General features: G+C 43.6%; 1 protein-coding gene across 1 annotated transcript in view; it reads right to left on the minus strand.

The window, feature by feature from the left end:
- Positions 1-14,900, minus strand: part of ZNF804B (zinc finger protein 804B) — a 242,059-nt gene extending 227,159 nt beyond the window's left edge. The window contains exon 1 of the mRNA XM_075746237.1: positions 14,230-14,900. Coding sequence (XP_075602352.1) covers positions 14,230-14,337 — 108 coding nt within the window. The 5' untranslated portion in view covers positions 14,338-14,900. The remainder of the gene's footprint in view (positions 1-14,229) is intronic.
- Between the last annotated feature and the right edge of the window lie 1,034 nt (positions 14,901-15,934).

Genomic DNA, 15,934 nt, shown 5'->3' on the forward strand with positions numbered 1-15,934 from the left:
CTCCATGAAAGATAAAAAGTATTTTATATGTGTCTTCTAATTAGATCTGTTTTTTTCCAACCAGAAATCTGGATCCCGAAAGCAAGTGGCACTGACGTTACTATGATGAGCATCTAAAATATATAGTATAACGCCATCCCACAGTGAATAACCCCAGAATTGTCCTTCTTAATGAACATCTACCTGCTATGAGGATAAGGAATGTGGAAGTAAGTTCTGAGTTAAACTACATGCTCTCAGGGAAGCATGCAAATCAAAGAGCAGCTACATAGCAAGAAAGGTGTTATGCTTACTGTATGAATATATATGGTATAGCAGCATGGTTTGTAATTAACCAGCATTGTTTGTGTTTCAGTAGTACGGAAAAGACAGTCACTGTATAGAATCCAGCAAAAATATACAAGGTTTTGGTTTTGGAGCATAGTTGTGCTTCCCTTCTAATTGAAATTCTGCAACTGAATCACAGCGATGTCTCAACCTTGGAGGTTTTAGTAACTAATATTCACTAATTTTAGCCAGATTACTTACTAAATAAAATCTAAATAAAATCTGAGTACCAGATCCATGCTGGCATAAATCAGTATTGCAAAATGCAATCAATTAAATACATTGATTTAAACAAGCTAAAACCTTACCTTGAACAGACAGTCACTGGGCTCTGCTCCTCTCTGTGAATTTTAAGGGTGCTTGAAGGAACTACAGAAAGCACTATAAGCAGCTCATTATGATTCACCAATATCCTCTCACGTGCTCTTTATCTTTGAAGTTCTTTGCCCAAGTGGTGAAGCTGAGCTTTCTCTTATTCAGTCTGCATATGCACATCACACTTACTGGGACTGCTCCTGTCAGGAGCACGAGACAGATTTGTAAAGGTATTTGTGAGGAAATCCAGCTGCTCCATCTGATCCACCCACCAGACTGCTGTCAGGAGATACAGCTACTTCCCTTCAATCTTCAGATGTCCCAATAAACTCCAAGATACAGTCCTATCTTCTGCATACCCTTAATGGATCTGGAGCCCAGGCTACACTCATTCTAGTAAATAAGCAGAGCCAGGAAACAGGCTCAAGCACCACCACACAATTGTCAACACCATTTTGTTTTTACAGTGCTCCCCGGCACAATTTTGATTTATGGCACCCACCATTCTCTCAACATCCAGTTATAGTCTGGGGAACAACAGAGGATGGGCAATGTTCCCAGTAGGTGGTTTGGAAAAGGGTACCTTGTTTCAAGGTTGGAGAAAGAGCTGCCCTGCATGGGCAAGCACTGTGAGCATCTGCCACCCACCTGCTCCTCCCTTTGCAGGATGGACGTAGCTTCACAGTCCCACTGCCAGTGCCTGGGGTCCAAAACCAACTCTGTAGGCTCTCACTATTGTCTAAACATTGATGTTATTCTACAGAGAAGTTACGATCAGCACTAAATGCCGAAAACTTATTAGGCCTTAACAGCTCCTCCTAGAAACTGTAGCCCAAGATGAAATGCAAAAAGTGGGAAAGCAGAGGGCTGTCCTGCACCAGCTCAGACATACAGAAAGCTTATAATTTCAAGGAGAATCCATAACAGGTCCCCCACCTGGCACTGAATGTAGAGTCATTCATTTGTACCTCAGAGTCCTGGGTTGATGGAGACACATGGATATGTAAACTGTAATTTTAGAACAATTTCTCTTTAAAGAGTACCTATGTGTTCTTTGACAGCCTTTAAACATCACTGCTGAGCAACCCCAAATCCCAAAATACATGTAATACCCTAATGCCCTCAAAAATTATCTGCTACCCCATTCTGGCCTGTCTGATTTTGTTTCCTTCCACAGGAAACTATGCTTTACACGTTTTCCTCTGTATTACCTGCTGTTATCTCAAAGAGGAAAGATGGCCTGAAACTAAAAATCCTGGGTAATATATTGCTCAGACTTAATTGCCAACTGTGGGATAACTCCGATGCATCCAGAACCTGAGCAAGGTTCAATATCATGAAACAGAAAAGATCAAGAAACAGTCAGATGGAGCAAATACACCTAGAGATAGTGAATGCCGCTGCCCAAAAAAAAAAAAAACCCAAACAAAAAACCCCCAAAAAACCAAACCAGCAACAAAGACATCCGCTGTCTACAAGAGAGACAAAGGGGAGCAAAAGAACCAAAAGTAGGTTGAGGACATGATGTTCCAAGAATTCCTGATTGCATGGAGTTACTCCAGATTTACACAACAAAAGATATTTGTTTGGGCCAGATCTCAGTTGGAGTCAGGGATGGTCCATGCACTTAGGCATACTGGACCAGCCATGGCAGCAGAACCCAAGCAGCAGCAATCCCCTACCCCATAGAGCGGAGACATTTCAGAGCTAAAAAGGGAAAAAAAAAAAAAAAAAAAAAAAAAGGATAAAAAAAGAAGGGAGCCTTTTACCTGCCTTTACTGAACAGCCCATGTCAGTGCTGTTAAACTCTTGGAATGGAAACCACATGCTGGTAACTGTCCCTGCCCTATGCTAGTTCCCAAACTTTCCCCAAGAGATGTTTGGGACAGTGCTGCTTGGTCCATGCCACCAGCATACTAGATACAAAGCTCTCCATTTCATAGCCTAGCCAATTAAGTTCCAGTGCCTAGCACATTCCCTGGTGTTGTTTACTACTACACACACAACCTCTGAGGATCTGAGCCTCAGCGCCTTCTGTAGCAAACTCCTTTACTTTGCAATTAACCTCCTCGCTCACATTTACTGTCCCACTTCTTTTCCTCTTTCCAGTCACTTCTGAAAAGAAGGCGTCTCCACGCCTGCCGGCTCTAATGCCTACATGTCTTTGTTCACTGTCCTTCAGAGCAGAGGCAAGGATTCATATTTTTATTGTTTGTTCTACCCACTGTGAAGTACAGTGTACAATTGCGGTACTAAATCACTGCACTTGAGGGCTCATTCTTAATATGCAGATCTTATCAAAATATATTAGTACCATCAAGTAGAAAATTGACACCTCTCTGTTTCTTCAGATACTACATATCCGTTTTAACTCTGTAAGAGATTTGAACCCTACAATTTATCCTATAGTATGCTGTAATCAAAAGCATCAATCTTTTTAAGGCTGTCTAATGCCTAGTGCCTACATTCAACATCCTTATTATGTTAAATATAAACATAACTAAGTAAGTATCCAACAATGATAGAAAAGAATAGTATCTTTTGTAACGTATAACATGAGCAGCCATACCTTTTATTGTAAGGAGACAGCTCAGAATGCTTTATGTGTTTAAAACACTTCAGTGTAAGGTGCTACAATTACTTAATCAGTGATTATTCTTAATAGGCAATTGGGAGGCCAATTTGGATCTCTATGACAGCTCCCAGGCAAGTGGAAGGTCAAGATCTGAACTTCACCTGAGTGGACATGGGAGGAAAGGCCGCCAGTGATTCACCCCATTCATGGTGATCTCATCTGCTAACTCTGATTGTTTTGCTATGTTTGGGAGCATGGTTTTGGGTGTTGGTGGGTTTGGGTTTTTTTTTACAATTATCCAACATTACAGTATTGCTTGGTACTATGATTTATCACACTAGCTAAAAATAGTTTCTAAAAATACATATTTCAAACACGGTTTTAATCATAATTTTATTCTTCAGACAGTGCTAGTCAGAGCATCAGGAGGACAATATCACTGCAATTAGGCATACTTTGCCAAAAGCTTTGGATAAGCAACACTATTTGGGTAGAGGGAAAAGGCATTCAAGGTCCTTATTGCTTAAGTTTACAGATAACTCGATTTAAATAGGAAAACCTTGAAAACTGTTTTGCTACTGTAACACTTGTGAGTGTAGATACCTGAAAGCCTCATTCGCTATGGCTTAAAGAGTGGGTATTCAAGAACAGACAATGGAAACAAAGCATTTTTGCTGTGGATTTTAAGCATGTTGCTCTGCCTTTGGTTCTATTGACTGTGAAGATTATGCAGGCTCTGTTAAGTCATTCTGTAAAATTGTTTAAACCCCTTTCAAGGAAACAAATTTTTTAACTTCTTCCAATTTGCTGTTTATAATGATCTCTGCTGATGAAAGTTGTCATGTCTGCAAATCTACATAAACACTTAAAGGCTGATCCCACAACCCATGGATATCAAATTCAATCACCTACAACATCAGTGATTCTTTAAGGTGAAGAAATATTATTAATAGATACCTAGGCTAGTAGACAGCTGTCAAAAAAAGAAACTTAAAAAACCACCAAACCACCAAAAACCAATTCAACTTCATTCGCTCTATTTTTCTTTCACCATTAGAAGTCATAATATGGTGTATGGATATAACTGTCTATTTCAGTCATCACTTTAAGAAATATCTGCTTTATATAAAAAAAAAAACCCAATGCTGTCAATACTCCTTTTTTAAAAAAACTTCACAGAATACAAACTTGTTCTCCAATAACAAGCAGAGAACTGTGCTGCACAGATTTATTAACCTAGTCAAAATGAAAGGCATATCTTCTTCACCAAGTGTTATCATTTTCAAATAAGATGTATCCTCTAAGGAATAAATTTAGAGACCATTTTTTGTTTTTCTTGAGGAGAGGGTTAACTCCTGAGATAAATAACCACAATGTTCAATCAGTATTTTTTGAAGTTTAATTCCTAAAATACACGTATAATGCTAAGTAGTAAAACACATATGTTGTATAGTATATGCCTAATAAAAAACTCCCATTCCACATCCTGTACAATACACTATGGTGATAAACAGGTCTTCAGCAGAAGAGATGAATGAAATATAAAACCAGTAAGTTTACATATTCAACACTAATTTCAATGTCATTTTTTTGTTTTTTAGGATACAAATACATCTGCATCAAAGAACACAGATCTGTGATTTTTCTATTGATTATTAGTAACCACAAAAATGTATCACTTGCTCCCAGAAAAAGAACTTTTTTAAAGTGCTGTTTATTTTGTGAGTAAATCACTGGCTCGGACATCGCTGAGTCTTCCTCACATTGCCTCTTTGCCACACTGAATAGCCAAGGATTTATTTATCATTCCAATTAAAATTTGAAATCTTTGTATGTAGTACCAACTTTTCTTGATTTGGGCTGACTAAGCTATTTTTTCACACAGGTTTTGCTATCTTTTCTTTAAAGTGAAGTAAGTGTATACTGAAGCACTGAAGAAGGGAAATGCTAGGTTCCATTCATGTAGATGCATAGAACATAATAAATTTAGACTTCTGTCAAGACAGAGCAGTAGCACGGCTTTATAAGGACTGCAGTTAAGCATTCAGACAGCTAGGAGAAGCTGCATATGTATTCAGTGACATTTACAGGATGTGTATTTATTACTTGGTACGCACAAACTACTTGCATACACATCACATTGCGAGCTTTTGTCTTCTGCTGTATGGGGACCTACATGACTGCACTTTTTAATTTTATTTTCTAAACAATTTTTCGATAGCTATGTGACAATTTCTGATCTGGTGCTCATCAGACCAGGCAGCCACTCCCTGAGTTGAGATGATGGGTACAGCTCTCAGGCTGCCGTTCGGCACAGACCTGTGGCCATGCGGGTTGTGGCCGTCCTGGATATGCTGTTCCTCCACTGCAACGCCTTCCAGCACAGTGCAGCAGTCCGAGCAGCATCTGGAAGTAAGCAGTGCCTTTCCTGCATAGAGAAATCCTTATTATCCAGTCCACCAATCACCCGCCTTAGCCAGCATTTGGACCTCAATATTCACCGAGCAACCGATGTGAGAATCACTGCAAATTCCTTCCCTGTCAACCTGTAATGCATCACCAGAAGCTTCTTGTAATCACAGACAAGGGCTCAAGAACAGGCTCAAAAAATCAAGATTTAAACTCAGTTTTCCAGTGTCTAACATAGGGTGGCAGGAATATACACTTTTTGCTCCTTCTTAGGACCCGCTCCCCCAAAAAAATAATCAGTGGTCAGAGCTTTTCACACCTCACAGAAATTCATACTTCCACTGAAGATGTAACGATTAGCACAGAAAAATGAAGATTAGTATAGACAAATAATTTGTACAGATCACTTTTGAAACCCACAAAAAACCTACTAAAATAAAATTATAAAAATCTGAATATGAAAACTTTTCTTTGAAAATAAAAAATATATAGATTGGCTTAATAACTGTAGGTTTGCATTTCTGGCGGACTCTCTATTCATAATATTGATACAGGTTTCATTTGTAATTTTAACCCAAAAATCCCATCTACCAAATATTTTGCTATTGAAGGGTAGATTTTAGGAAGTTCTGTCCTTAGGCTTTCCAATCTAGTTTCACAAGCCTTCCTAACATGTTACAATCTAAGTTGGAAATGCAGGCTGCAGATTTACAGCCGATTACAACTGAGAATTTTCTCAACAACATCAAATACATCTCTCCAGTTCAGTCTGAGCAGAATATAGATAGAATATTTCTGTTGACATAAATGCACTAAATCTGTTTTAGAATGTGTTCCCGGGAAAACATCAATTGAAAAATTGATATCAACTAGAGTTGATTAATGTATGAATTGTTTCAGAGCTGCATGCAATCTCCCAGCAATAGTTCTATTTCTTTACTTGAACCAGCTTGCCAATTATCATTATGCATAACTATGAAACTGGGACAAAATTTTGATGATGATGTTTACATCTTATCCAGTATGCACATAAATTTAGTCTAGTATAAAAAAACCAAAAAGCTGTCATTAAAGTGTCTTACGACTGGGTATAGAACAATACGTTCTGAGCAGTGAACAGCATTTTTAGGCATGTGTACATACCCCATGACAAATCTTGTTACTCATGCGCAGTAGTTGATTGTACAAGACAGGCAGTGATATGTGCCCACATAAAATACAGAAATGCAGGAGTGAACTCTGGATATCTAGCTCTAATATTACAGTAGCTGCCTCTGGTATAGCCTATACAGATTATCATCATAAATCAAGCTATTTTAATACTGTTCATTCAGAGTTTTGAAGGTTCAAAGGTTAACAGCAGAGCTGGTTGAATCTCGAAAAAACAGTGTGTGCAACTGTTGATGTGAATGCTAAACAGCTCTTGAAAGGATCTTCTTCTTGCTATTCAGAAAAGTTTGCATGCATGGACTTCTGCATGCACAAATGTTTACAAAATGACTGGTTTTCCCCAGTGAAGACCGCTTAATTCCTTGGATGAACAAACTGAATTTTAATGGTACTGTGTGTTAGGTTGGGAGTTCCAGTTTCTGCAGGCCCATGTATGCATCTGTACTGCTCTTTGACATTGACTTGACCCTGTAATAAATTTAATTTGACCTTTTAAAAAAATTATCCCTGATCCATGATTATTATTTTTTTTAGTGTTGTAGGTGTAAAAAACTTTTGCAGTAAGATCCTAGATCTTGAGCTCTAAAAGAAGCATTACAGCTTCTGCCATGTGTTGTAGCAAATGTGATCCACTGTCTTCCAGAGTGAAGGCCTTGAGGGCATCATGGAAGATATATCCATATAAGAAGCCAGACTTATACAGGTGGATACACATAAAGCAGCAAAACTAAATCTCTCACAGTGTACTACAGTGGCATTTTAAAATAACAGTATTTCAGCCACAGATAAAAATATTTTGAATTTCCATTTTTTTCTCAGAAAAGTCAACATTTTCCCCAGGGGAATACTTTTCCATATTCTTCTTAATACAACCCACAGATTTCCTAATACAAGTGAGAAAAATTGCATTTGCAGGTAATGATGACTTAAGTAATCAGTTGAGATGTAATAAAAAAACTTTAAAAAGGTTCTTGCTGTTAAATGTCAAAAAAAAAAAAAAAAAAAAAGCCCCAAGCCTTGTAGCCAAAGGCTATACAGTCCATCAGGGAAATCCAAGTAGGAAAAAAACACCTACACTCTTGCCAGTCTTTAAAAAGCTTTCTTTTCCTTCTGCATTTAGCGACCTTTTGCAGGGAGCTCTTCAAATCCTTTCTGGCAGGGAATAAGTAGATTCTGATGATGAGATTCTTTTGACCACAGTTTTTATGCAAGGAATCTAATCTCAAATAAAAGTAATTGAATAACTAAAGTCAGTCACTTTATTTAGTCATGAAGTGGTCAAAGCAAAACGTTCATTTAGCCCGAGGAAGGAGCCGGAGCATCCTCCCCTGGGGCAGGCAGGTGAGCGCGTACCATGGACAGCACGTGCGGGCAGGAGTGCAGAAAGCGGGGCAGGAACAGGCAGAGGAACAGCCTCAAATGCTGAGAGCCAGGTTAACAGCTCAACCCACTACCTGAAGGAGCACCTGTTTCACAAGCACTAGGTCTCTACATCTATTTTCAAACTTGTACACAGTGCAGAATTAAAAAAAAATAATCCTAAACTGCTGTGTTTACTGGTTGAGTAAAATGTGTATGAACTTGAAAGTGGGAATGCAAACGGAAGCAACAGCAATAACTCTGGAAGTAATGGACAAACAAGCATTGCCACATGCAAAATAAGAGAGAAATTGATCTGGTTTTAAGAACTCAATTGAGGGACCAATAAAAATATTAGAATGCTGGAAAGGCACTGTCAAACATAAAGCACCTGTTTAACATTACTGTTAATTGTGGGTGAAGGAAATGGCCCCAGCAGACATTGGTTGAAGATGATTAAATTTAATTGCAGTGCTATATACAAAGTGCTGCCCACTGACTGAATTATAAACAAAATATGCTTAAAAGTGATCCATTACACAAAACCAGGTTTAATAAAAGGCAGGAGCAGCAATGCTACATGTGGCTAAAAATATTCATATTTTCTGGAAGTTCTTTCCATCTCTCACGCGTTGCAGAAATGCACAGAAAGCACAGGAAGAGGAACCACAAAATCAGGAAATAAGGTCACTGTAAGGTTGAGCGTGGGCTGCATGCATGTTCGTGTTCTCCAGCACGGTGGAGGCAGTAGGGCTGGTAGGAACACAGTCGGCCTGCTCTGAGCCACAAAGTGCCTGGAACCAATGAGATCAGAAATAGTTAAGCAGGAGTGCCTTCCCTTAACTTGTGTGAGGCAGGTCCCTTGGTGAGCCAGCTCCACGCTTTCAGCAGAGTGCGCAGGATTCCCCCTGGCCGGTGGCCACTTCTGCTGCAGGCAGCTGCCAGAGACTTTTGGCACAGAAGAGTGAAAGTACCACTTTCCATTTTCTTTCCTATTTTTCTCTCTGTTTCTTTCTACAGTATTTTGTTAGTAGAGTTGGGGCTTTTTCCCCCTTTTCTTTCATAGAAGTTACCCAAACCAGGTTATTTATTGAAGCTGCTGGTTCATTATTGGTCCCTTTATACTATCTTTCTTTACTGAAATTTTGCTTCCCGTGTATTTTCTTTGGTAATACCTAGGGCATACCCTTCCACTTTCAGTGCTGCTGAGGGTGCAGACATGGTGCTGAGGGTTGACTTGCTTATGTTAAAAAACTCACGAGTTATTTGGTCTTCCAGCTATCCACCCAGATATACGGTGAATCTGCCTTTTATCCTGCTGCCACCTAGACCTCAATTCACATCATACACATTCACTATGTCTAGCCTTTAAATTGCTTTCTCATGACTGTGCTTGGCACACATCTCTCCTCAGTGGTGGCAAGCACAAAACTGGTGTTCTTTGTGGAAGACTCGGCTGTGCCTGCAATTCCCCATTAGGCTTAGGCAGACGGAGAGAGCTACTCGTGCCATGGCCCTCTTGTTCCCTATTTATGGTTCCTTGGTCCTCAAACACGCTTACATTTTCTAAGAAGTTTCCAAGTGCTCAGTGTTGTTATGCACTACAGAGAGTAACAAGGTGCTACTCAGTCCTGGTTACACTTGCTTTAGCGCTGGAACAGTGGCTCAGTATCAACTAAACTGTCATTATTTCCAAGTACCTGCAAGGTACTCATTGAGAACTACTGGAGCCTCTGGACATGGGGTGAGAGCTATGCTTTTTAAAAGGTAGCTCTGTGTAACAGAGAAGCATTGCCCACCCCCCACCCCCCAAAGAAATTAGGCAAGCACTAACTGCAATGGAGCAGCTGCTTGACAGCCTTATTAGAAAACAGCTTAGAGAAGTACGTGAAAAAAACTGTATTCAGCTGAAGCTGCAGGGAACAACGGAAGAAAAATAATTAGCCAAGTCAGAAATTGGCTAAGGCACTGAGTCTTCTATTTCCTTCAAAATACAAAGGGATCTTTAAATAACAAGTAGCAAACGAGACTTTGTTTCTATCTCACCTTAAAAAGCCACAAGCAGAACACTGCACCCTAATAACATCCTTGGCTCAGAAATTATTCAGAAGCAAGGGGGCCATCTGCTGAATTCCCAGTACCATTTTCTGTTGTATCCTGGAAGATTTTCTTTGAAAGTTTCACAGCCGAGTCCTTTTCAGTGCCAGCTTTGCTGGGCCTGTGAGGTGTGGCAGTAAACTTCTGCGCAGGTCTGACTGCAGGTGAATATTACAACATATCTATCAGGACTGCAAAAACTACACCCAGTGGACTAATCAATGTAACTATTGAGGACTCAAAAATCCTGTAGACAATATCATCAGTCTAAAGTATATGTAATATACTTAGTATCATAATGCATTTCATTAAATAGAAATTTTAAGAGACTGAAAACTCGCTTGTAATACGTTCACGAACATAACTTTCCAGATAAAATAAAAAAGCTTAAAGCACAGAATCAGGTCTCTAAAATAAGCGGCTTCCTTCTTCAGCTAACTGTCCTTTACACTCAGTAATGTTGGCACTGTGCTCAAACTCAGCGTTCCCTTCCCCATGCAAGTCTATCACAACGCCATTGATACACGATTCACTGGCAACTGCTTCTAATTTCACTCTTTCTGAATTCATTATCACTAACTTCAGATCCCAACTTCAGAGCATTCATAGCTAGTTCCTTTTCCAATGCGTGAAAGTGGGCAAAAGAAAGGTGGAATTTTAAAAAGATTTTATGACAATGTCACCACACATCCACATGCACTACCTTTGTAGTCCTCCATATCTTGTTCTTCTTAGTACTGCTACAACTAAAGGTCTCTCTGCACACCAGGAAGAAGGACCAAAATTGTTTCTGACACAATAATAGTACGCTAAATAAATACTACAGAAACATCCAGACTGAAAAATCCTTGTTCATATAGCCATGAAATTTGATAAAGGTATTTAAAATATTCACCACTGTTCTCATTTCTTAAAGCATAGCCTTAAGTCTACTGACATTTCATGGTCTGTTAATACAGAACACTTTAAATATAGAAAGGTACATGTTATCCATTAAAGACTATGTAGACTCATGCATAAGATAGCTCACAATGTACAAATATAAGATTGTTTAATGATACAAACTGTAAAATCGAATCTTCAAAGCTGCTTCCAAGTTCACCATTTTAAAAATGACTGCAAGACATAACCTGCATCTTTCAAAGTTATAATCAGGGATATTAAATAAAAGCACAAGCACAGCACAGGGAATACAAATAAATGCCACTTGCTTAAGACTTCCTTCTTAAGTATAAGAAGTGGTCCCAAGTTTAATTCATAGCTTACTGAAAATACAAATAGTTGGAGGGTTGGTTTGTGTTGTGTGGGGGTCTTTTTCATGTTTAAACAGTTTTACTACCTCAGTCAATACTAAATCTCAAGATGCATGACTCCTGCATCTATAATGCAAAAATGTATCCAGGTGGTGGTGTTTGCTGTTCACTGTTCCTAACTTCATACACACTGATGAGCAAGAAGGATATGGCCTGGAAAGTTGTAAGTTTGTAGGGTAAGTTTGTAGGCACATGCAGATTACTCTAGAGAAACACTGCTTTGAGTATTTAATAGCAAACTATTATCTACTTTGCCAACTAGGCATCCCTTATTTTTCTCCTAAAATCTGGACTCCCACATGAAAATACGAAAACAGCATATACAAAACACTAGTAAATACTAAATATCAAACACAGAAAAGTAAAAGAGTTCTAGAGCTACAATTACCCAGCATTAATAAAACATTAATTTATCATGTACCTCTATTCCCATGAGCTGCCCACCACTCCCTCTCCACAGGGCTTAGCCTATCACCTCAAAAGCCTGACTAGCTTCAAAGAGTGCCACTAAAAAAAGCAAAAGGAAATAAAGGAAGAAAAGAGAAAAAAAAGGAAAGAAATGTGTGGAGAAGTGAAAGTTTTCCCTCAAGAATTCAGAATGAAAGCTAAGGATTGCTAAAATTCAGTCCTTTCTATAGAAATAGTCCCAAACCACGTAAAGCATCCCAACTCCTGGTCATGTGAATCTTAAAAACCAAGAGCTTCTATCTTAGCAAAAAGCAATACAGAGTGCTCTTGCTACTTGTTTCAAACTCTAGAAAGCTCACATGAAAGAATATTTCTATGTAGTGAAAGAGACCTGAGGTTATTTTCAACTTTGTAATTTTTTTTTTTCCCTTTTCCACTAAACCCTAGATAGTTGGCTTCAGACTAAGATGCTTCAACTTAAAGCAAAAATCCTTTCTTTTTTCTTTTTTTTTTTTTTAATACACCTTTAAGCAGTAAGAAACATCAACACAATTAGTTGTTGGTCTTTTTTCTCTGATATTTGCATTTAAACAAAATTCCTTCCAACTGGTAGCAGAACTATGTTAAAAATGATGATTTGTTAAAGGAGTCAGACAGTTACATTTATTTCACTAAGTATTTCGACTGAGCGGATTGGTGTGTATAGTCAGTAGGTAGGAAGAAAGGGAAAGAAGTTGGAAAGTAAAGGATTTGGAATGTAACACTATTTGGAGGCTACTGTCTTCTAATACTCCTTGACTTGAATATTAGTGGTTAAAGTTGTACTAAATACAAAGTATTTACAATCAAGCTTCTTCCTACTTTAAATCTTCAAGGTCTTTTCCTTTTTACTTCTATAATTTTGTACAGAAATCTCAGTTAACGTCTCCTGCATTTCCAGAGCTTACACACACAGGGGTGGATCAGCTCCATGGGTCAGAGAACATAAACACAGCTCAGCCAACACCTGATTGATGATACCTACAGTACAGTTGCGTTATGTTGCGCGCAAAAGATACAGCACTACAAGGGAAGAACCTGCAGGTGCTGTATCAGAATGCCGGTGTGCGACACAGAAGGGATTTTAGAAGTATAATGCAATATTTCTCATTTTCCGTCATTGAGAGTCAGGAAACCGAAAGCAGAGACTTTGTCATCACAAGCAGTTTCCAAAAGGTATTTGGGGTGCAGGTGTGTTACAGGCACAAGCCGGCACTGCCGAAGCCGGAGGGAGTCCCACCAGTGGGGGGGATCAAGGCGCCCCTGGTACCTCCGCAAGTCCGGCACGGAGGACGGCAGGTCCGCACCCCTCAGTATTTCACTTATCCGGCACATTGACAAGGAAAGTTCAGTCGCGGCTGCGGAAGCGTTTACGATACCACCACCAGCATCGCCAGGTGGACGAGAGGCTACAACGCTCCGGCGCGGCCGGGGCGCCCCTCGCACGGCGGCTCCCCCGGCACCCCGCTGCCCCCCGGCCCGGCGGCGGCCCGCCCGCAGCCTGACACCCACTCGCCCCTGCGAAACGCCTTTAGCGACTCAGAGACCCTCTCGCAGCGCGACGGGTCTCTGGTCTCCGCAGGACCTCGCCAAACTTCACGCGTGTTCTGCCTAGCTGTCTGTCTCGGCAGGTAGTTCACAACACGCCGCAGCCAAACGCGCAAGTTCCTTTATTTTTGCAGCCGAAAACAGAAGGTCGATCGTTCACCCCCCCCCCCCCCCCCCCCCCCTCCGCAGCTTCAAAACCCTGGACAAGGTACTAAATCGCGACACCTGGAGCCGACACCGCGCCTTCCTCTCCAGCAGCCTCCAACTTCCACGCAAAGTGTCAGCAATTAACCTTTCCGTTAGCACGAGCCCGAGAGGCGGTCCACGGAGAACCGCAACTAAAGGGCAACCCCTCTGCCCCACCGCGGAGAGCCAGCACCGCCTCCCCCGCCCTGTCCCCTCGACCCCACGCAGGCAGCCGCCGACGGAGACACTTTTCCGAGCCGCCCGGCGAGGCAGCGCCCACGCCGGCCGCCCCGCAGAGCGGGACCGAGCCAGCGCCCACGCACCGTGCGCCCGGCGGGCCAACGCCGCCCCCCGCGGGCCGGGCCGCGCCGCGCCGGCCGCCCCGCTGCGTGGGCACCCACGGACCCGCGCGCACCCATCCGCCCGCACCGCTCCTACCGTGCGGGGGGCAAGTGAGGGAGGGAGCGAGGAGGTGGCAGTTACCGGCGAGCGAGCGCCCTTCTTGCAGAGCGGTCCCCTGAAGACGCCTTTGATGCCGCGGTAGTGCCCGTTGCTGAGGTGCCGGGAGCTGATGACCAGGTAGCACGCCATGCGGGCCCCCCGGGCAGGCGAGCCGGGGGAGCGCCCCAGCCCCGCGGGCGGCGGGGGAGAAGGCAGGCCGGCTCCTCCTCGGCGGCGGCGGCGGCGGCGGTGCTACCCCCGCCGGAGCAGAAGCCCGCATGAAGGAGCGGGCGGAACCGCAGCAGCGATCTCCCCCCTCCCGTCTCATCCAGCGCCCGGGTTAGCGCTGCCAGCAGCAAGATGCACCGAAGGCGGCAGCAGCGGCGGCAGCCAGAGCACATCTGAGGGAGCGCGGAGGCCAGTCCGCATGCTGCTCCGCGGGTAGGAGACGGGCCCGGGAAGAAGAAGGGCAGAGCGCAACTTGCACGGTCCGCCGCTGCTACGGCCCCTTCCCTCCCTCCTCCTCCTCAGACCAGGCCACCGGCAGCCGACATCCGGAGGGGAGTTTCTCCGCGGCAGCTCGAGCGGCGGCTGCTCCCCATGGCTCTTCCCTCCGCCGGGCTGGGTGGTGGATGCAGCCGGCCGCCGCGGAGACCCCTCGCCGCCCCCGTCCTCCCGTGGCGCCGCTGCAGTCGGCGCCGCGCCTCGCCTCACCTCCGCCGGCAGGGCGGGGAGGCGGTGCGTGGTGCGAGGGGGGCGGAGGAGGGGTAGGGCCGGAGCGGGGGCTGCAGCCGGCCGGGGAGGGCGGCGGCGGGTGGGAGGACGTTGCCCCTCGCCGCTCCAGGGACCGGAGCGGGCCGCCGCCGGCAGCCCCGGGGGGAGCGGGCCGGTGAAGGGGCGAAGGCGGCGGGGAGCGCTGGCCGCCCTCCTCCTCCTCTTCGCCCAACTTTCCCGCCTTCGATGGCGGGGAGGTAACGTCCCTTCCCCGCCTGCCTCTGGCTGCGCTTCCACCTCTCCTCGCATCCCATCACCTCCCCTCCCCTCCGCTGTCCCGCAGGCCGTCCCCGGGCAGGGGCTGCGGCCGTTCCCCGCCCTCAGGGGTGCGGAGCGGGGCGGGGAACACCCTCCCGCGGCCGTGCCGGGGATGTGAGCGGGCACCGTCCCCCCCGCAGCCAGCCGCGGTGCCGGGTTAACGGGAAACATTGCTGCTCCGGTTCCCGCTGCTGGTTGGAAGTGCAAATTCGCTCAGGACCGCGGCGAGGGAGCTGGCCAGACTGCCTGGACACCCCCCAGCTTGTGACCGTGCTTGTCTCGATCGTCGTCCCCCGCCCCGAAAGCCCTTGAATTTAGGTGTGTGGTGTCATTTGCGACATAAATTATTTACGTAGAATCGCAGGTATGACATTCTTCCACCACTAAATAGCTGAAACAGGTTATTCTTTTCCCCTTCTGCAAGACACAGGCGCAATGTACCCCGGACCCGCCTGTGCACACTCAGCTTCTTTTCATCGGGTCACAGGTATTGTCTCTGCTCTGCTACTTACTAAGTCGATAAAAATAAATCAATAAATCACACGGCCTTACTAGTCACCTGCAGATCATTCATTTCTTCGAAGTAGATTACTTTAAACTGTAGATAAGAATTGTTTCAGATTTTTCATTTAATCCTGTAAAAGCCTGTTTTTAGATATTTAGTGAATGAAACTGATAAGCCAAGCCACACTTGTTCTAATTTTAGCCTCTCAAG

Source organism: Balearica regulorum, chromosome 2 (assembly GCF_011004875.1).
Source record: "Balearica regulorum gibbericeps isolate bBalReg1 chromosome 2, bBalReg1.pri, whole genome shotgun sequence".
Taxonomy (NCBI): domain Eukaryota; kingdom Metazoa; phylum Chordata; class Aves; order Gruiformes; family Gruidae; genus Balearica; species Balearica regulorum.